General features: G+C 37.4%; 1 protein-coding gene across 2 annotated transcripts in view; it reads left to right on the top strand.

Annotated features, from left to right (window-relative positions):
• Positions 1–23997, top strand: part of mrc2 (mannose receptor, C type 2) — a 109531-nt gene that overhangs the window by 58627 nt on the left and 26907 nt on the right. For both annotated transcript variants that reach the window (XM_062050073.1, XM_062050072.1), the window contains exons 10-12: positions 18652–18767; positions 18866–19014; positions 19088–19305. In XM_062050073.1, the coding sequence (XP_061906057.1) occupies positions 18652–18767; positions 18866–19014; positions 19088–19305 (483 nt within the window). The remainder of the gene's footprint in view (positions 1–18651; positions 18768–18865; positions 19015–19087; positions 19306–23997) is intronic.

Raw genomic sequence — 23997 nt, 5'->3', positions numbered from 1 at the left:
GATCAAGGGTGTGACCCCGGGATGCAGAGACGGGAGGCAAGGTTGAATACAAAAAAAGGAAAAATTTAACAAGTCCAAAAAGGGGTAACAAAAGGCGATGGGGCAGAAGTGCGCACCATGAATACTAGTGATGGGTCCGGCAACACCGATGAATCGGCGCATGCGTCGAGCTCATAGAGCGATACCCTGTGTCGGTGCGCGTATCGCTTTTAGAAAGTCACGTGACCGAACACGAGCTGTTTTGGTCATGTGACCGCTCATGAGCTGTTCTGGTCACGTGACCGCTCATGAACTGTATCGCACTGACGCCTGCGCGCCAAACTGTGTTTATTAGGAAGCGGCGCAATGCGTGTTGTTGACGAACACCGTCAGGGCCGCTTGTTGTCACTGTCACTCAAAGTTGCATTTCAAAATGACACAGAATAAATGTGTTTATTTTGTTTAGAATTCAGATGGGTTTGATTTGGTGCGCGGCATATATTGGCTGTGCGGCGCACGGTGTGCGCGGAGGACGCTTGAGCACTGCGCAATTGCGCAGGCGCGCACCTTAGAGGGAACGTTGCTCACAGGGCACAGAGGAGGCGTCAGTGCGATACAGTTCGCGTATCGGTCACGTGACCAAAGCAGCTCATGATCGGTCACATGACTTTCTAAAAGCGGTACGCGCACCGACACAGGGTTTCGCTCTATGAGCTCGACGCATGCGCCGATGCATCTGTGTTGCAGGACCCATCACTACTGTTACTAGAGAAGGTATAGGAATGACGGCGTGGCGAAGTTGGTAGAGTGGCCGTGCCAGCAATCGGAGGGTTGCTGGTTACTGGGGTTCAAGCCCCACCTTCTACCATCCTAGTCACGATACATGTTCACATTATTTGACTGTATCTAAAAAAGATAAAAATATATTTTTATTTAAATGAAGATATGAAATAATCCTAAATGAAATACAATGACTTGGTTTATATTATTGTATATACTAGGTCGGGGGTCGGCAACCCGCGGCTCTAGAGCCGCATGCGGCTCTTTAGCGCCGCCCTAGTGGCTCTCTGGAGATTTTTCAAAAATGTATGAAGAATGGAAAAAGATGAGGGGAAAAAAAAAATTTTTTTTTTGTTTTAGTATGGTTTCTGTAGGAGGACAAACATGACACAAACCTCCGTAATTGTTATAAATCACACTGTTTATATTAAATATGCTTCACTGATTCAAGTATTTGGTGAGCGCCGTTTTGTCCTACTTATTTTGGCGGTCCTTGAACTCACCGTATAGTCTGTTTACATGTATAACTTTCTCCGACTTTCTAGGACGTGTTTTATGCCACTTCTTTTTCTGTCTCATTTTGTCCACCACACTTTTAACGTTGTACATGAGTGCACAAAGGTGAGTTTTGTTGATGTTATTGACTTGTGTGAAGTGCTAATCAGACATATTTGGTCACTGCGTGACTGCAAGCTAATCGATGCTAACATGCTATTTAGGCTAGCTATATGTACATATTGCATCATTATGCCTAATTTGTAGCTATATTTGAGCTAATTTAGTTTCCTTTAAGTCCTCTTAATTAAATTTATATCTCATGACACATGTAATATGGCTTTTATTTTTTTGCGGCTCCAGACAGATTTGTTTTTGTTTTTTTGGTCCAATATGGCTCTTTCAACATTTTGGGTTGCCGACCCCTGTACTAGGTCATAAAATCAGTGTCAGTTGAGTCGGTCCATAGGTTGCCTGTAGGGATTTTTAATGTCCAGCAGATGTCAGTATTAGTGATGGGTCCGGCAACACCGATGCATCGGCGCATACGTCGAGCTCATAGAGCGATACCCTGTGTCGGTGCGCGTATCGCTTTTAGAAAGTCACGTGACCGAACACTAGCTGTTTTGGTCACGTGACCGCTCATGAGCTGTTCTGGTCACGTGACCGCTCATGAACTGTATCGCACTGACGCCTGCGCGCCAAACTGTGTTTATTAGGAAGCGGCGCAATGCGTGTTGTTGACGAACACCGTTAGGGCCGCTTGTTGTCACTGTCACTCAAAGTTGCATTTCAAAATGACACAGAATAAATGTGTTTATTTTGTTTAGAATTCAGATGGGTTTGATTTGGTGCGCGGCATATATTGGCTGTGCGGCGCACGGTGTGCGCGGAGGACGCTTGAGCACTGCGCAATTGCGCAGGCGCGCACCTTAGAGGGAACGTTGCTCACAGGGCACAGAGGATACGATACAGTTCGCGTATCGGTCACGTGACCCAAGCAGCTCATGATCGGTCACGTGACTTTCTAAAAGCGGTACGCGCACCGACACAGGGTTTCGCTCTATGAGCTCGACGCATGCGCCGATGCATCTGTGTTGCAGGACCCATCACTACTGTTACTAGAGAAGGTATAGGAATGACGGCGTGGCGAAGTTGGTAGAGTGGCCGTGCCAGCAATCGGAGGGTTGCTGGTTACTGGGGTTCAATCCCCACCTTCTACCATCCTAGTCACGATACATGTTCACATTATTTGACTGTATCTAAAAAAGATAAAAATATATTTTTATTTAAATGAAGATATGAAATAATCCTAAATGAAATACAATGACTTGGTTTATATTATTGTATATACTAGGTCGGGGGTCGGCAACCCGCGGCTCTAGAGCCGCATGCGGCTCTTTAGCGCCGCCCTAGTGGCTCTCTGGAGATTTTTCAAAAATGTATGAAGAATGGAAAAAGATGAGGGGAAAAAAAATCAATTTTTTTGTTTTAGTATGGTTTCTGTAAGAGGACAAACATGACACAAACCTCCGTAATTGTTATAAATCACACTGTTTATATTAAATATGCTTCACTGATTCAAGTATTTGGTGAGCGCCGTTTTGTCCTACTTATTTTGGCGGTCCTTGAACTCACCGTATAGTCTGTTTACATGTATAACTTTCTCCGACTTTCTAGGACGTGTTTTATGCCACTTCTTTTTCTGTCTCATTTTGTCCACCACACTTTTAACGTTGTACATGAGTGCACAAAGGTGAGTTTTGTTGATGTTATTGACTTGTGTGAAGTGCTAATCAGACATATTTGGTCACTGCGTGACTGCAAGCTAATCGATGCTAACATGCTATTTAGGCTAGCTATATGTACATATTGCATCATTATGCCTAATTTGTAGCTATATTTGAGCTAATTTAGTTTCCTTTAAGTCCTCTTAATTAAATTTATATCTCATGACACATGTAATATGGCTTTTAATTTTTTGCGGCTCCAGACAGATTTGTTTTTGTTTTTTTGGTCCAATATGGCTCTTTCAACATTTTGGGTTGCCGACCCCTGTACTAGGTCATAAAATCAGTGTCAGTTGAGTCGGTCCATAGGTTGCCTGTAGGGATTTTTAATGTCCAGCAGATGTCAGTATTTAGTGACACAGTATCGACACAGTATCAATACAGTTTTGCAATGTGTGGAAACGCTTGATGAGGCCTCATCAACCCATCACTAGTGCACACCATGAATACTAACAAAACATGTTCCTCAGTGGTCGGCGGGAAAAAAAGCCAGGGCGCACTAAGCACAGCATAAGTCCTCTTTAAATCAAGGAGGCTAGGAAACAAACACAAAGAGGTTAAGATTAACGGGACTAAGAAAAGGCAACGTACCAAGACTGGCGCGGCGAAGCAGGCACATGCACGTGCGGGGTTCAGGAAACATTAACCGGCAAGGTCAAGCTGTGGGTGACGAGCCTAAATACTGGCGAGCTAATTGTGAGCAGGTGTGCCACAAGGTCCGCCCCTCGCCGAGGACAAATCACTAAAAAACAGGTGCAGACAAGGAGAAGGCAGGAACACACTAAAAACACAACAAAACTGACAAAAAACTTATAATCGATGGGTAGATTTTAAGTCGATCCAGAGATTGAAGTATTGAAAGTAAAAAAAAAAATATGTATGACTTATTTTTTTTAAAGTGTTTATGAGTGGGACTATTTTGGGTCCCCAAGATTTTGTGGGATTTTTTTTTTTTAACTGTCATTGTTAAAAAAATAATAATGAATTAAAATTAATGGTGTTGTGAAATAATTACCTATTTAAGGTTCCAATTACTTCACATCAAATATTCCACTTTAACATTTTTTGAGGAAAATAATTAAAACTTTATGTGTTTGCCGTATGAAAAAAAAAAAGTTTTTCGACAAAAGAAGCAAACAAAAAAACAAAACATCAACAGATAATAAAAACTTACAATCGACAGATAGATCTGAAGTCGATCCAGAGATTGAAGTATTGAAAGTAAAAAAAAAAAAATATGTATGACCTATTTTTTAACACGAGCGGTGCCTTTTTGGATCCCTGAGAATTTTAGTGGGATTTATTTTTAAAAACTGTCATTGGTCAAAAAATAATAATGAATTAAAATTCTATGTTGTTATGAATTACTGACCTATTTAAGACTCAAATTACTTCACATCAAATATTCCACTTTGTAATATTTTGTGTGGAAAATAGTGCATATTTTGTGTTTTTGCCATATAAAAACAACGTTTTCTTTGACAAAAACTGCATAAAACAAACACATTTTTAAAAAAACGAACAAAAATCTTATAATCGATGGGTAGATTTTAAGTCGATCCAGAGACTGAAGTATTGAAAGTAAAAAAAAATATATGTATGACTTTTTTTTTTTTAAAGTGTTCATCAGTGGGACTATTTTGGATCCCCAAGAATTTGTGGGATTTTTTTTTTTAACTGTCATTGTTAAAAAAAAAAAAAAGAATTCAAATCAATGGCGTTGTGAAATAATTACCTATTTAGGGTTCCAATTACTTCACATCAAATATTCCACTTTAACATTTTTTGAAGAAAATAATTCAAATGTTATGTGTTTGCTGTATAAAAAAAAAAGTTTTCTTTGACAAAAGAAACAAACAAAACATCAATAGATAACAAAAACTTACAATCGACAGATCTGAAGTCGATCCAGAGATTGAAGTTTTGAAAGTAAAAAAAAAAAATGTATGACTTATTTTTTTTAACTCGAGTGGGGCCCTTTTTGGATCCCTGAGAATTTTAGTGGGATTTATTTTTATAAACTGTCATCGGTCAAAAAATAATAATGAATTAAAATTCTATGTTATGAATTACTGACCTATTTAAGACTCAAATTACTTCACATCAAATATTCCACTTTGTAATATTTTGTGTGGGAAATAGTGCATATGTTGTGTTTTTGCCATATAAAAACAACGTTTTCTTTCACAAAAACAGCATAAAAGCAATTTTTAAAAAACACTTAAAAACCCCCCCCCCAAAAACCTTATACTCGATGGGTAGATCTTAAGTCAATCCAGAGATTGAAGTATTGAAAGTAAAAAAAATATATGTATGACTTATTTTTAACATGTTTATGAGTGGGGCCTTCTTGGATCCCTGAGAATTTTAGTGGAATTTATTTTTAAAAACTGTCATTGGTCAAAAAATAATAATGCATTAAAATGTTATGTTGTTATGAATTACTGACCTATTTAAGACTCCAATTACTTCACATCAAATATTCCACTTTGTAATATTTTTTGGGGAAAATATTGCATATTTTGTGTTTTTGCCGTATGCAAGACTAAGTTTTCTTTGACAAAAACAGCATAAAACAAACATACAAAAAAAACAACAACAAATTATAATCGATGAGTAGATCTGAAGTCACTCCAGAGATTGAAATATTGAAAGTAAAAAAATGTATACAGTATGTATGACTTATTTTTTTTAACACTTTTGTTTATGAGTGGGGCCTTTTTGGATCCCTGAGAATTTTAGAGGGATTTATTTTTTAAAACTGGCATTGGTCAAAAAATAATAATGAATTAAAATGTAATGTTGTTATGAATTACTGACCTATTTAAGACTCCAATTACTTCACATCAAATATTTCACTTTGTAATATTTTTTGGGGAGAATATTGCATATTTTGTGTTTTTGCCGTATGCAAGACTAAGTCTTCTTTGACAAAAAGGGCAGAAAACAAACAAACAAAAAATATTATAAAAATGTATAATTGACTGATTGATCTGAAGTTAATTTAGAGATTGAAGTGTTGAAAGTACAAAAAAAAAGTGTATGACTTATTTTTAACAAGTGTCTGAGTGGGACTATTTTGGATCCCCAAGACTTTTAGTGGGATTTTTTTTTTTTTTTAACTGTCATTGTTCAAAAAATAATAATGAATTAAAATCAATGGCTTTGTGAAATAATTACCTATTTAAGGCTCCAATTACTTCACATCAAATATTCCTCTTTTACATGAAGTTTTGCACTTGTTTTTTGTTGTTGTTGTGGTTTTTTTGTTTGTTTTCATTATATTTGGATGCATTTGTTTGGTTTGTATGCTTGTGAATCTGGGCTATCCATTAAGTAAGACTACTTATTATGTGGAAGGAGGCAGGAAATATCAGATTTTCTTCATCGTGTTCCTCCTCAAGCATAGGTGTGTAAATATGTGTTTAATTGCTAAAGTTTAATCGTCTATTGATCAAAAATGCACATCAATGAAGGAGATAAATGAAATGAAACATTTTTTGAAGAAAATAATTCAAATTGTGTGTGTTTGCCGTATAAAATGCAAAGCTTTCTTTGACAAAAGAAACAAAAAAAAAAGTCAATAAATAATAAAAACTTACAATCAACAGATAGATCTGAAGTTGATCGAGAGATTTAAGTCTTGAAAGTAAAACAAAAAATGTATGACTTATTTTTAACACTTACTTTAAGCCCTTTTGCATCCCCACAAATTTAAGTGTTTTTTTTAAATGAACTGTCGTTGCTCAAAAAAATATTAATGAATCAAAATCAATATTGTTATACATTATTGACCTACTCAAGGCTTGAATTACTTCAGATCCAATATTCCACTTTTATTTATTTTTTTGTGTTCAGGCCATTAAAACAGGGTTGTCTTTGACAAAAAGGGCCTAAAAATACTTTATATTGACAGTTAAACCTACATTTGATCTAAAGATATAATGTGCAAAAACGTTATGAAATATCGAGGTGAGCTGCTGTCACGATTGCTCAATACTGCATGGAATCTTACTGTTTAGTTAAAAAGTTGATGACTTTTCAAGGTCCGTGTTGAGGGAAACGTGAGCCAGTGAGTTGGATCGATGGCGTCTGGAAAATACATTTCTTATGTAAAAAAATAAAAAAAGATTTTGAAAGACCTTTTTAGCCCTAAAGTAAGAAGTAGTTGGACAATTTCAGGCTAAAATAAAATATGTATTATGATTAGGGATGGGTACCGTTCACATTTGAAAGGATACTGTACCAATATCCAGTAACCTGGGAATCGATCAATCAATGGTACCAATTTTTGGTACTATTGTGTGTGTTATTAAATATCAATTGTTTTTTATAATAAAATATTTTTTTTAATTTTTTATTGCAACGATTTAAAAATTACATAAATATGATAACTGCCGTCCAGTTGATATATCTGGTTTTGTCATCACATGTCTCATTTGCAAGTATGATATTAAGTTGCAGTTACAGTTGCGAGTCCAAGACCTTCGATGGCAGTGTGTTGGCTAGTCAGTTCAGTCTTTGTTGCATCTATCTTTTGTTGCGCCCTAAATAGTGTTAATAATGTAAGTATTGTACTTACTACACACCAGCTGTTTTAATTTTAATCTGCATCGTATTTGTAGTTTTCATATTTCAATTTGGAGGTATTGGAAATCGCCATGTAATATCGCTAATGCTAATCAATAGCATGTCAATAGAAAAGCCAATGTATTTTAGCATCAAACTAGCGCGTTTTTGGAAAAGTGGAGCCTTGCTGAACTTACGTTGTAGCGTTTTTTTCGGGTAAATTACTTTGTTGGAATTAAAATTGTTACATTACCTTGAGGTGGTTTTGCTGAGTCGACTCTCAGTGCTGCTGGAGTGATCGTCCAGTGATGTCACTCACTACTTAGGCACCATAACATAACGCTGTTGGATTTCACGTGAATCGTGCCCGGTATAGGAATAACTAAACATGCTATTGAGATCTGATATAGGATCGATTGCTTCAGTCTTAATTTACTGGAAGTGAGTCTTGCTTTTTGAAGCTGCAAATTTTTCGACACTGAATTTTTCAGCACCAAATTTTTTTACACTGAATTTTTTCACACTGAATTTTTTTACACTGAATTTTGTACACTGAATTAAAACACACTAACATTACATTTGCTAACATTTTTTTTCAATGAAATTGCATAATTTGATGTAAAAAATAAATAAATTAAGTCCACCAAATTCAAACGCAAAAAATTCAGTACTTAATAAATTAAGTTTTAAATAAAAAGCTTTCGTAATAAAGACACAAATTAACTGTCAGGTTCAAACACTGATGACATCTATTAAACAAGACAAGAAGCAAGGAATTAAACAGAGACAGAATTAAATTTGTCTCAATTGAGGAGAGACGTCTGGGCTGTACTCTTGCACAGTTTCTATCACGCTCCTGACAAAATACTTTTATTTGGACTTTCCCTGATTACATGGCAACGGCTGTTTCTAAGGGACGGGGGTCGTAAACAGGTGCTGCCTTTGGCCACAAACAGTTCAAAGAAAAGGTCGTAAAAAAGTTCAAAGAAGAGGTCGCCTAGAGGGGAGTCTTGTCCTGCTTCCTCTCTGCTTTGTAGTTCTTGGGTCAAGACAAAAACTTCATGTTGCTTCCCATCCTACACAGTGGAGTTTTACAAGCCTTCTTGGTAGGTTCAAAGACAGCTTTTGTCTTCTCGCCGGGAACTCATTGAAACGCAAAGTTTTGTGATAACTTAGATACAATTATTCTAACATTAACCTTCATATAGGAGCCTTTATAGTCGTGTTATATGCCAAATAGTATATTGCGATATATAGGCCCCATCAGCCATTCCTAAATCTTACCAAAAATACAACTCAGTCAAAAGTGTGAATATGTTATATCGGATTATATTATATTTTTCCTCTAATGTTAGACATGTTTCATGCATCAGTCGAGTCATGGCAATAAAAAGCTTTTTCCCCCTGGCACTCGCCTGCATTTGCGATTTTTCAATGAACATTTTGGCCACGTTGGATGTTCCACTGTGACTATGACAGCCTGAAGTGCAAGAATACAGGGAGAGGGAGAAAGAATGCGTGCCTCTCTCTGGAGCGTTTGAGGTTTTACGTCCAGATGCCAAACGTGGTCGCGCACAAAGCTGGAGGTTTTGGCGTCTTCACACCAGCGTGTAGAAGAAGAGCTTTACCCCCGGTGACCTCTCGTCTTTGGCCGCCTGCTGCGCCTGTGCTCGCCCGCGCCAGGAGCACCAGTTATTTCTGCACACCCACACGTTGTTCTTTTGTGTTGTGCTTCATGGCGCCTCCGGGAAGACGGTTGACCGACGTGACTGCACTCTTGCTGCAATGCATTGTGATTTTATTTTTATTTTTGCATTACTATTCCTACTTTTAGAACTGTTTTTTTTTTTTTATGTCTGCACGCATATTTTCTTTTAAGGTATTCCCGTTTTGTAAGGTCACAAAAACAATTATCCAAGCTAGTTTGATCAACATAAGAGTTGATCACAGCGCTCCCAGTCTGTGGAACGCTCTCCCTGACCACCTGAGGGCACCACAGACTGTGGATGCTTTTAAAAAAGGCTTAAAAACCCTTCTTTTTTTAAAAAAAAAAAAAGCATTTTTTTTAGATGTATGCATACTAGTTTTAGCTATTTGGCTGTTTTAGTTTTTATTTTTTAAATTTTTTTATCATCTTTTTATTTTAATACACTGTAGCACTTTGAGGTTGTTTACTCAATGTAAAGTGCTTTTTACAAATAAAATCAATTATTAATATTATTTAGGGCTGCAACTAACGATTAATTTGATAATCGATTAATCTGTCGATTATTACTTCGATTAATAATCGGATAAAGAGACAAACTACATTTCTATCCTTTCCAGTATTTTATTGAAAAAAAACAGCATTCTGGCACCATGCTTATTTTGATTATTGTTTCTCAGCTGTTTGTACATGTTGCAGTTTATAAATAAAGGTTTTTTTTTAAAAAGCCTCTGCGCATGCGCATAGCATAGATCCAACGAATCGATGACTAAATTAATCGGCAACTATTTTTATAATCGATTTTAATCGATTTAATCGATTAGTTGTTGCAGCTCTAATATTATTATTATTGCATGGAAAAATAATGTATTCAAATAATACACACTTTTAAATGGTGCGGGCAGGGAGATATTACTTTCACCCTTTTGGGGTCTTTTTGATTGCCTTTGAAGATGACATCATGCAACAGAATATAGCCACAGGAGTTGTAAAGGAATTAATCTCCAAAATTTGCATTGTTTGTTCTTTGCCAAGTTATTTTTAGTATTGAAGTTCCCCAGGACCCTTTTGTACCCCAGCATATAAACAGCATTCCAAGTAGAACTCACTAACATACACTATATTGCCAAAAGTATTTGGCCACCCATCCAAATGATCAGAATCAGATGTCCTAATCACCGGCGTATAAAAACAAAGAACTTAGGCATGGAGACTGTTTCTACAAACATTTGTGAAAGAATGGGCCGCTCTCAGGAGCTCAGTGATTTCCTGCGTGGAATTGTCATAAGATGCCACCTGCGCAACAAATCCAGTCGTGACATTTCCTTGCTTGGAAGAGTTTGGGAACAACAGCAACTCAGCCACAAAGTGGTAGGCCACGTAAACTGCCAGAGAGGGATCAGCGGATGCTGAAGCGCATAGTCCAAAGACTTTCTGCACAGTCAGTTGTTACGGAACTCCAAACTTCATGTGACCTTCCAATTAGCCCACGTACAGTACGCAGAGAGCTTCATGGAATGGGTTTCCATGGCCGAGCAGCTGTATCTAAGCCATACATCACCAAGTCCAATGCAAAGCGTGGGATGCAGTGGTGTAAAGCAAGTTGCCACTGGACTCTAGAGCAGTGGAGACACGTGCTGTGGAGTGATGAATCACGCTTTTCCATCTGGCAATCTGATGGACGAGTCTAGGTTTGGAGGTTGCCTGGAGAACGGTACATTTCGTACTGCATTGTGCCGAGTGTGACATTTGGTGGAGGAGGAATTATGGTGTGGGGTTGTTTTTCAGGAGTTGGGCTTGGCCCCTTAGTTCCAGTGAAAGGAACTTTGAATGCTCCAGGATGCCAAAATATTTTGGACAATTCCATGCTCCCAACCTTGTGGGAACAGTTTGGAGCGGGCCCCTTCCTCTTCCAACATGACTGTGTAAAGCAAGGTCCATAAAGACATGGATGACAGGGTCTGGTGTGGATGAACTTGACTGGTCTGCACAGAGTCCTGACCGGAACCCGATAGAACACCTTTGGGACGAATTAAAACGGATACTGAGAGCCAGGCCTTCTCGACCAACATCAGTGTGTGACCTCACCAATGCGCTTTTGGAAGAATGGTGGAAAATTCCTGTAAACACACCCCGCAACCTTGTGGACAGCCTTCCCAGAAGAGTTGTAGCTGTAATAGCTGCAAAAGGTGGACCGACATCATTTTGAACCCTACGGGTTAGGAATGGGATGGCACTTCAAGTTCATATGTGAATCAAGGCAGGTGGCCAAATACTTTTGGCAATATTGTGTACATTAGTACAGTAAAATTTAGACATCTGACATCAAGAGTTTTTAGTCAATAGATATCGGCTATATTGTATATAGTGACTCCTAAATGTACTTTTTAAAAGTTAGAAAGTCCTATTATATTTTGTGTTTTATAATAGACTGTTAAAATGTTATTTTATAATGCTTGTTTCCCTTAAAATCAAATGAATCCCAATCATTTCTCTTTGAAATGCGTGCAAATCCTATTAGGTGTAATTTGACCGCTCATCCACTAGACACCGCCAGAGTACCATATTTTCATATTAGATGCAGAGTTGCTTTGATCTGCCAACAACTTATATATTATGTAATAATTCGATGTTGTGAGTTGTGTGGATGTTGTTGCAAAAATATTGTGCGTGCATGAATATTGCATAGTTTGTGTTTTTGCCATAAAAACTGTTGTTTTTTTACGCAATTTTTTTTAGAGATTTAAGCGTTGAAAGTAAAACACTATAATATATACACTACCGTTCAAAAGTTTGGGGTCACATTGAAATGTCCTTATTTTTGAAGGAAAAGCACTGTACTTTTCATTGAAGATAACTTTAAACTAGTCTTAACTTTAAAGAAATACACTCTATATATTGCTAATGTGGTAAATGACTATTCTAGCTGCAAATGTCTGGTTTTTGGTGCAATATCTACATAGGTGTATAGAGGCCCATTTCCAGCAACTATCACTCCAGTGTTCTAATGGTACAATGTGTTTGCTCATTGGCTCAGAAGGCTAATTGATGATTAGAAAACCCTTGTGCAATCATGTTCACACATCTGAAAACAGTTTAGCTCGTTACAGAAGCTACAAAACTGACCTTCCTTTGAGCAGATTGAGTTTCTGGAGCATCACATTTGTGGGGTCAATTAAACGCTCAAAATGGCCAGAAAAAGAGAACTTTCATCTGAAACTCGACAGTCTATTCTTGTTCTTAGAAATGAAGGCTATTCCACAAAATTATTTGGGTGACCCCAAACTTTTGAACGGTAGTGTATGACCATGTATTAGGGCTGTGAATCTTTGGGCACCACAGGATTAAATTCGGTTCTTGGGTGTAACGATTCGATTCAAAATCGATTCTTGATTCAAAACAATTCTAGATTCAAAATCAATACATTTTTAATACCATTGTGTGCCGGTTCTATGATTAGCTACATTACGCTATAAAATAGATAAACAACTTTGATACATTTCTGTATTAGTTAAAAGAAAACTTGTTTGTGTTTGATAAAATTATACCCAAACATTTAATGAAGTCAAATACAATTAAAGCAAGAGGAGCATCCAACACTTCGCTTCTGTAAAGTAAATCTGTACAGCAGATATGGGCATCTACAAAAACCAGTGAAGTTGGCACGTTGTGTAAATCATAAATAAAAACAGAATACAATGATTTGCAAATCCTTTTCAACATATATTCAATTGAATGGACTGCTAAGAGAAGATATTTAACGTCCGAACTGGTATACTTAATTTTTTGCAAATATTAGCTCATTTGGAATTTGATGTCTGCAACATGTTTCAAAAAAGCTGTCACAAGTGGACAAAAAGACTGAGAAAGTTGAGGAATGCTCATCAAACACTTATTTGGAACATCCCACAGGTGAACAGGCTAATTGGGAACAGGTGGGTGCCATGATTGGGTATAAAAGCAGCTTCCATGTAATGCTAAGTCATTCACAAACAAGGATGGGGCGAGGGTCACCACTTTGAGAACAAATGCGTGAGCAAATTGTCCAACAGTTTAAGAACAACATTTCTCAACCAGCTATTGCAAGGAATTTAGGGATTTCACCATCTACGGTCCGTAATATCATCAAAAGGTTCAGAGAATCTGGAGAAATCACTGCACGTGAGCGGCAAGCCTGTGACCTTCGATCCCTTAGGCATTACTGCATCAAAAACGGACATCAGTGTGTAAAGGATATCACCACATGGGCTCAGGAACACTTCAGAAAACCACTGTCAGTAACTACAGTTCAACGTTACATCTGTAAGTGCAAGTTAAAACGCTACCATGCAAATGCCGCCGGCTTAGCTGTTACAGTTTAAGCTGTACATCACGCAAGAATGGGAAAGAATTCCTACCTGAAAAGCTTCAAAAATTGGTCTCCTCAGTTCCCAAACGTTTACTGAGTGTTGTTAAAAGGAAAGGCCATGTAACACAGTGGTAAAAATGCCCCCGTCCCAACTTTTTTGCAATGTGTTGCTGCCATTAAATTTTAAGTTAATGAATATTTGCAAAAAAAAAATGTTGTTTCTCAGTTCGAACATTAAATATCTTGTCTTTGCAGTCTATTCAATTGAATATAAGTTGAAAAGGATTTGCAAATCATTGTATTCTGTTTTTATTTACGACTTACACAACGTGCCAACTTCACTGGTTTAGGGTTTTCTACACCAACAACATGGTTTGCCTGAGTGACTGGACAGGACAGATAAAAAAACCCACCTCTACTATATATACTGTAGTCCTTGTATATACATTTTAAGACTTGTATGGCCTTTTGGGTCCCCAGGATTTATAACATTCACCACATGTGAGGGCTCCATAAGGGATAAAATACCTTACTATGGTGTGTGTGGTTTGCAGTAGTACCTGAGTATGTTCTGATAATATGGTTACTTTATAGCAGGGGTCACCAACGCGGTGCCCGTAAGGACCAGATGAGTAGCCCGCTGGCCTGTTCTAAAAATAGCTCAAATAGCAGCACTTACCAGTGAGCTGCCTCTATTTTTTAAATTGTATTTATTTACTAGCAAGCTGGTCTCGCTTTGCTCGACATTTTTAATTCTAAGAGAGACAAAACTCAAATAGAATTTGAAAATCCAAGAAAATATTTTAAAGACTTTGTCTTCACTTGTTTAAATAAATTCATTAATTTTTTTACTTTGCTTCTAATAACTTTCAGAAAGACAATTTTAGAGAAAAAATACAACCTTAAAAATGATTTTAGGATTTTTAAACACATATACCTTTTTACCTTTTAAATTCCTTCCTCTTCTTTCCTGACAATTTAAATCAATGTTCAAGTAAATTTATTTTTTTTATTGTAAAGAATAATAAATACATTTTAATTTAATTCTTCATTTTAGCTTCTGTTTTTTCGGCAAAGAATATTTGTGAAATATTTCTTCAAACTTATTATGATTAAAATTCAAAAAAATTATTCTGGCAAATCTAGAAAATCTGTAGAATCAAGTTTAAATCTTATTTCAAAGTCTTTTGAATTTCTTTTAAAATTTTTGTTCTGGAAAATCTAGAAGAAATAATGATTTGTCTTTGTTAGAAATATAGCTTGGTCCAATTTGTTATATATTCTAACAAAGTGCAGATTGGATTTTAACCTATTTAAAACATGTCATCAAAATTCTAAAATGAATCTTAATCAGGAAAAATTACTAATGATGTTCCATAAACAATTTTTTCAATTTTTTCAAAAATATTCGAATTAGCTACTTTTTCTCTTCTTTTTTTCGGTTGAATTTTGAATTTTAAAGAGTCGAAATTGAAGATAAACTATGTTTCAAAATTTAATTGTCATTTTTTTTCGTGTTTTCTCCTCTTTTAAACCATTCAATTAAGTGTAAATATCATTCATTATTAATAATGACATAGAGTTAAAGGTAAATTGAGTAAATTGCCTATTTCTGGCAATTTATTTAAGTGTGCATCAAACTGGTAGCCCTTCACATTAATCAGTACCCAAGAAGTAGCTCTTGGTTTCAAAAAGGTTGGTGACCCCTGCTTTATAGCAACTATTCAACTGGCGGTCCGGGGGATAAATCCAGTCCGGATGACACCATACAGGCCCCTGAGTTCAGTTCAAAACTTGGGAGACAAACATTTTTGCAGCAAATTCCTAAAAACACTAAAGCGCTCCTGTTGTATAGAAGAACTTGGACAAGCTTGTGATTTACATAATTGAGGCGTCCCTCAAGGCACCCCTTTAAATCCTCTCCTTTTTGGTAGTTACACATGTGATTTATGTAGCTGAGGTGTTGCTGTAGCTTGTTTTTATTTCTCATGTGTTCAACTTCTTTAGTTATACGAGTGGTGTTCCTCAAGGTTCTGTTTTAGGTCCTCTCTTTTTCTTCATTTGGGCTATTTTTTTTTTTTCTCGAAGATGGCGCCGCTAGAGTGGCTGCTGGTTGCGAAGTTCTATGCACTCCCTGTGTTCTTTTTTATTTTTTTATTTTTTTATTTTTTTTTTAATAAATCCAACACAACAATACCATAATAATGCAAAACCAAACCCAACCCAGCAACATTCAGAATAACAATAAACAGAGCAATTGAGAGGACACACAAACATGACACAAAACAATCCAAAAGCAGTCAAACAAAAATGAATATTATTGTCAGGTTCAAACACTGATGACATCTATTAAACAAGACGAGAAGCAAGGAATCAAACAGAGACAGAATTCAATTTGGCTCAATGAGGAGGGCGCGTACACCTGTACCCTTGTACAGTGTTCCACCACGCTCTGACGAAAGATTGTACGCCAACTCTTTTATTTGGACTTTCCCTGATTACGTGGCAACAGCTGTTTCTAAGGGAGGGGGGGTCGTAAACAGCCATCGCCTTTGTTACAAAACAGTTCAAAGAAAAGGGGCCTGGAGTTTGCGTCAGGTCCTGCTTCCTCTCCGCTTTGTAGATCTCGGGTCAAGACAATATCTTCCTGTGCATTACAATAAATCAAAGAAACAGACGCCTTCATGTCGCTTCCCATCCTACACAGTGGTGTTTTCCAAGCCTTTTGATTGGTAAGATCAAAGACAGCTTTTGTCTGCTCGCCGGGAACTCATTGAAACACAAAGTTTTGTGATAACTTAGATACATTAATTCTGATAATTATCATCAACAGTGTCAATATTAATAACAATTCCAACATAGCAGTGATTAGAAATCCCTCGTTTACATTAGCATCACAGCCATTTATAAAAAAATAACAAAAAAAAAAAAAAAGACCAATAGTGTCACAGTGGCTTACACTTGCATCACATCTCACATGCTTGACACCACATTGTGTCCAATATTTTCCACAAAGATAAAATAAGTCATATTTTTGGTTCATTTAATAGTTAAAACACATTTATTTATTTTATTGTATTTTTGTAGCTGCATGTAGAAATGGCGCTGCTGAAGCTCATGGTGGGTAAAAATTAAGTCAAACCTATCCTATTCCTGGCCTGTGAGGTCAGTTTAAAAAAAACTTGTGAGACTCACATTTTTGCAGAAGGTCCTTAAAAACAACAGAACACTCCTGTAATTCCGACAAAATAAATAGACTAAAATCAAATGTCCACTGTAGAGGACTCTGGTTCTCCGGATTGCACAAAATAAGACTAATAGTGAAGGGAGTTGTCCGGGCCCCCCAGTACTTAGCTTTCTGGAAACGTGGCCCCAAAGCACTTTAGTTGAATATCCCTGTTTTATAGCAAAAAAAAGGAGGCAAAATATTAGAAACTTCACCAGAGCCACTCAGGCAGATCAACTGGTCTAAAAAGGGGGTCTATTTAAAGGCTAGAGTATACAAATGAGTTTTAAGATGGGACTTAAAGGCCTAGTGAAATTATTATTTTTTATTTAAACGGGGATAGCAGATCCATTCTATGTGTCATACTTGATCATTTCGCGATATTGCCATATTTTTGCTGAAAGGATTTAGTAGAGAACATCGACGATAAAGTTCGCAACTTTTGGTCGCTGATAAAAAAGCCTTGCCTGTACCGGAAGTAGCGTGACGTCACAGGTTGAAAGGCTCCTCACATTTCCCCATTGTTTACACCAGCAGCGAGAGCGATTCGGACCGAGAAAGCGACGATTACCCATTAATTTGAGCGAGGATGAAAGATTCGTGGATGAGGAACGTGAGAGTGAAGGACTAGAGTGCAGTGCAGGACGTATCTTTTTTCGCTCTGACCGTAACTTAGGTACAAGGGCTCATTGGATTCCATACGTTCTCCTTTTTCTATTGTGGATCACGAATTTGTATTTTAAACCACCTCGGATACTATATCCTCTTGAAAATGAGAGTCGAGAACACAAAATGGATATTCACAGTGACTTTTATCTCCACGACAATACATCGGCGAAGCACTTTAGCTACGGAGCTAACGTGATAGCATCGGGCTTAACTGCAGATAGAAACAAAAGAAATAAACCCCTGACTGGAAGGATAGACAGAAAATCAACAATACTATTAAACCATGGACCTGTAACTACACGGTTAATGCTTTCCAGCCTGGCGAAGCTTAACAATGCTGTTGCTAACGACACCATTGAAGCTAACTTAGCTAGGCAGCTAACAGAGCTATGCTAAAAACATTAGCTATCCACCTACGCCAGCCAGCCCTCATCTGCTCATCAACACCCGTGCTCACCTGCGTTCCAGCGATCGACGGAGCGACGAAGGACTTCACCCGATCATCGATGCGGTCGGCGGCTAGCGTCGGATAGCGCATCTGCTATCCAAGTCAAAGTCCTCCTGGTTGTGTTGCTGCAGCCAGCCGCTAATACACCGATCCCACCTACAGCTTTCTTCTTTGCAGTCTTCATTGTTCATTACACAAATTGCAAAAGATTCACCAACACAGATGTCCAGAATACTGTGGAATTTTGAGATGAAAACAGAGCTTTTTTGTATTGGATACAATGGTGTCCGAATACTTCCGTTTCAACCATTGACGTTACGCGCATACGTCATCATACATAGACGTTTTCAACCGGAAGTTTCGCGGGAAATTTAAAATTGCACTTTATAAGTTAACCCGGCCGTATTGGCATGTGTTGCAATGTTAAGATTTCATCATTGATATATAAACTATCAGACTGCGTGGTCGGTAGTAGTGGCTTTCAGTAGGCCTTTAAATGCTTCTAATCAATGTGTGACGTAGCTTCTCTATTTGGTCTTATTTGTCACATGCTTATGATTCTACAAGACTCTTTCTAAATTGTTTGTTATGAAAGTGAGTTGAATCCCCTACTTCCTGTTGTCCTTCCCCTCCTTTCCTCAGGGCTGGAAGTGGCACAGTCCATCTTGCTACTGGGTATCGGAGGATCTGCTAACTTTTGCCGAGGCCAGGAAGTCATGCGAGGACAACAAGGCCACACTCCTAACCGTCACCAACAGGTACCAGCAAGTGTGTTGACAAAAACTGATGACCTTGCAAGAGTCGTCCCCCCCCCCCCCCCCCGCCCCCACTTAAGGGTCTTTAATCCCCTCGGAAGGTTTGAACAGGCCTTCGCCAACAGTCTGGTATTCGGTCGTACCGGAGATTCCTTCTGGATCGGGCTTCACGAGCAAGGCAGCCCCGCCTCCTTCCACTGGCTGAGCGGGGACAAAGTGTCCTACACCAACTGGAACCGAGACCAGCCAGGTACGTCCCGCTGAGGTCCGCGTGAGCGGCGCAGTTCTCGGATCTTACGCCTCGCACGCATCACTCCTCTCAGTCAGTGGCCGAGGAGGCTGCGTCACCATGGCGACCGGCTCGGCGACCGGCCTGTGGGAGGTGAGAGAGTGCACGGCGTCCAAGGCTAAGTACATTTGCCGTCAGAACAAGGACGCCGCCGTCAGCCCTGAGCCCCCCGCCCCGCAGCCCACGCCCAGCCTGAGCGGCTCTTGTCCTAACGGCTGGAAGAGCAACAGCAACCTGCGGTACTGCTACAAGGTAACACACCTGTACTTGATTGATGCTGCTCTCAAATGGTTGACGTTAGGACTTGTTCATGTTAGAAAGTGAGCATGTTTAATATGTCAACTGACCAATGACTTAACATACCCAATGACTAATGATTTAACATGACCAAGGCCTTAACATAACCAATGACTTACCATGACAATGACTTAGCATGGCTAATGCTTTAACATGACCAATGACTTAACATGGACAGTAATATAACATAGCCTATGTTTTGACATAACCAATGACATACCAAAGACTATAAAAATTGGATCTATTACCTCCCTGCTTGGCACTCAACATCAAGGGGTTGGAATTGGGGATTCAATCACCAAAATGATTCCCGAGCGCAGCGACCGCTGCTGCTCACTGCTCCCCTCACCTCCCAGTGGGTGGAACAAGGGGATGAGTCAAATGCAGAGGGTAGTTTCACCACACCTAGTGTGTGTGTGTGTGACTATCAGTGGTACCTTAACTTAACTTACCATGACCAATGACCTAACATGGCAAATGATTTAACATGACCATTGACTGAACATGACCAGTGACTTAACATGACCAATGACTTAACATAACCAATGACTTACCATGACCAATGACTTAACATAACCAATGACTTAACATGACCAATGACTTAACATGGCCGATGATTGCTTTGGTGTTTGGATGCAAACCAATGATTTAGCATAACAAATTACTTAACATGGACAATATTATAACATAGCCTATGTTTTAACATAACCAATGACTTACCATGACCAATGACTTAACATAACCAATTATTTAACATGACCAATGACTTAACAACCAATTACTTAACATGACCAATGACTTAACATAACCAATGACTTAACATGACCAATGACTTAACATGGCCGATGATTGCTTTGGTGTTTGGATGCAAACCAATGATTTAGAATAACAAATTACTTAACATGGACAATATTATAACATAGCCTGTGTTTTAACATAACCAATGACTTACCATGACCAATGACTTAACATAACCATTTATTTAACATGACCAATGACTTAACAACCAATTACTTAACATGACCAATGACTTAACATAACCAATGACTTAACATGACCAATGACTTAACATGGCCGATGATTGCTTTGGTGTTTGGATGCAAACCAATGATTTAGCATAACAAATGACTTAACATGGACAATAATATAACATAGCCTATGTTTTAACATAACCAATGACTTACCGTGACCAATGACTTAACATAACCAATGACTTAACCAATGACTTAACATGACCAATGACTTAACATAACCAATGACTTACCATGACCAATGACTTAACATAACCAATGACTTAACATAACCAATGACTTACTATGACCAATGAATTAACATGACCAATGACTTAACATGGCCGATGATTGCTTTGGTGTTTGGATGCAAACCAATGATTTAGTATAACAAATGACTTAACATGGTCAATAATATAACATAGTCTATGTTTTAACATAACTAATAACATGACCAATGACTTAACATAACCAATTATTTAACATGACCAATGACTTAACGTGGTCAATAATATAACATAGCCTATGTTTTAACATAACTAATAACTTACCATGACCAAAGACTTAACATGACCAATGACTTAACATAACCAATGACTTACCATGACCAATGACTTAACATGACCAATGACTTAACAACCAATTACTTAACATGACCAATGACTTAACATAACCAATTACTTAACATGACCAATGACTTAACATGGCCGATGATTGCTTTGGTGTTTGGATGCAAACCAATGATTTAGCATATCAAATGACTTAACATGGACAATAATATAACATAGCCTATGTTTTAACATAACCAATGACTTACCGTGACCAGTGACTTAACATAACCAATGACTTAACATGACCAATGACTTAACATAACCAATGACTTAACATAACCAATGACTTACCATGACCAATGACTTAACATAACCAATGACTTAACATAACCAATGACTTACTATGACCAATGAATTAACATGACCAATGACTTAACATGGCCGATGATTGCTTTGGTGTTTGGATGCAAACCAATGATTTAGCATAACAAATTACTTAACATGGACAATATTATAACATAGCCTATGTTTTAACATAACCAATGACTTACCATGACCAATGACTTAACATAACCAATTATTTAACATGACCAATGACTTAACATGACCAATGACTTAACATAACCAATGACTTAACATAACCAATGACTTAACATGACCAATGACTTAACATGGCCGATGATTGCTTTGGTGTTTGGATGCAAACCAATTATTTAGAATAACAAATTACTTAACATGGACAATATTATAACATAGCCTATGTTTTAACATAACCAATGACTTACCATGACCAATGACTTAACATAACCAATTATTTAACATGACCAATGACTTAACAACCAATTACTTAACATGACCAATGACTTAACATAACCAATGACTTAACATGACCAATGACTTAACATGGCCGATGATTGCTTTGGTGTTTGGATGCAAACCAATGATTTAGCATAACAAATGACTTAACATGGACAATAATATAACATAGCCTATGTTTTAACATAACCAATGACTTACCGTGACCAATGACTTAACATAACCAATGACTTAACCAATGACTTAACATGACCAATGACTTAACATAACCAATGACTTACCATGACCAATGACTTAACATAACCAATGACTTAACATAACCAATGACTTACTATGACCAATGAATTAACATGACCAATGACTTAACATGGCCGATGATTGCTTTGGTGTTTGGATGCAAACCAATGATTTAGTATAACAAATGACTTAACATGGTCAATAATATAACATAGTGGTCGGAGGGGCCGTAGGCGCAAATTGGCAGCCACGCTTCCGTCAGTCTACCCCAGGGCAGCTGTGGCTACGAAAGTAGCTTACCACCACCAGGTGTGAATGAATGATGGGTTTTTAACATGTAAAGCGGCTTTGGGTACTTAGAAAAGCGCTATATAAATCTCAGGTATTATAGTCTATGTTTTAACATAACTAATAACTTAACATGACCAATGACTTAACATAACCAATTATTTAACATGACCAATGACTTAACGTGGTCAATAATATAACATAGCCTATGTTTTAACATAACTAATAACTTACCATGACCAAAGACTTAACATGACCAATGACTTAACATAACCAATGACTTACCATGACCAATGACTTAACATGACCAATGACTTAACAACCAATTACTTAACATGACCAATGACTTAACATAACCAATTACTTAACATGACCAATGACTTAACATGGCCGATGATTGCTTTGGTGTTTGGATGCAAACCAATGATTTAGCATATCAAATGACTTAACATGGACAATAATATAACATAGCCTATGTTTTAACATAACCAATGACTTACCGTGACCAGTGACTTAACATAACCAATGACTTAACATGACCAATGACTTAACATAACCAATGACTTAACATAACCAATGACTTACCATGACCAATGACTTAACATAACCAATGACTTAACATAACCAATGACTTACTATGACCAATGAATTAACATGACCAATGACTTAACATGGCCGATGATTGCTTTGGTGTTTGGATGCAAACCAATGATTTAGTATAACAAATGACTTAACATGGTCAATAATATAACATAGTCTATGTTTTAACATAACTAATAACTTACCATGACCAATGACTTAACATAACCAATTATTTAACATGACCAATGACTTAACATGGTCAATAATATAACATAGCCTATGTTTTAACATAACTAATAACTTACCATGACCAAAGACTTAACATGACCAATGACTTAACATAACCAATGACTTACCATGACCAATGACTTAACATGACCAATGACTTTACATGGCCGATGATTGCTTTGGTGTTTGGATGCAAACCAATGATTTAGCATAACAAATTACTTAACATGGACAATAATATAACATAGCCTATGTTTTAACATAACTAATGACTTACCATGACCAATGACTTAACATAAGCAATGATTTAACATGACTAATGACTTAACATAACCAATGATTTAACATGACCAATGACTTAACATAACCAATGACCTAAAATGGCTAATGATTTAACATGACCATTGACTAAAAATGACCAGTGACTTAACATAACCAATGACTAAACACAACCAATGACTTAACATAACCAATGACCCGACATGGCTAATGATTTAACATGACCATTGACTTAAAATGACCAATGACTTAACATAACCAATGACTTACCATGACCAATGACTTAACATAACCAATGACTTAACATAACTAATGACTTACCATGACCAATGACTTAACATGGACAATATTATAACATAGCCTATGTTTTAACATAACTAATGACTTACCATGACCAATGACTTAACATAACCAATTATGTAACATGACCAATGACTTAACATAACCAATGACCTAACATGGCTAATGATTTAACATGACCATTGACTTAACATGACCATTGACTTAACATGACCAATGACTTAACATAACCAATGACTTAACATAACCAATGACTTACCATGACCAATGACTTTACATAACCAATGACTTAACATGACCAATGACTTAACAAGACCAATGACTTAACGTGGCTGATGATTGCTTTGGTGTTTGGA

This window comes from Entelurus aequoreus, linkage group LG06 (assembly GCF_033978785.1).
Source record: "Entelurus aequoreus isolate RoL-2023_Sb linkage group LG06, RoL_Eaeq_v1.1, whole genome shotgun sequence".
NCBI lineage: Eukaryota > Metazoa > Chordata > Actinopteri > Syngnathiformes > Syngnathidae > Entelurus > Entelurus aequoreus.
This window is presented reverse-complemented; position numbering and strand designations above follow the sequence as displayed.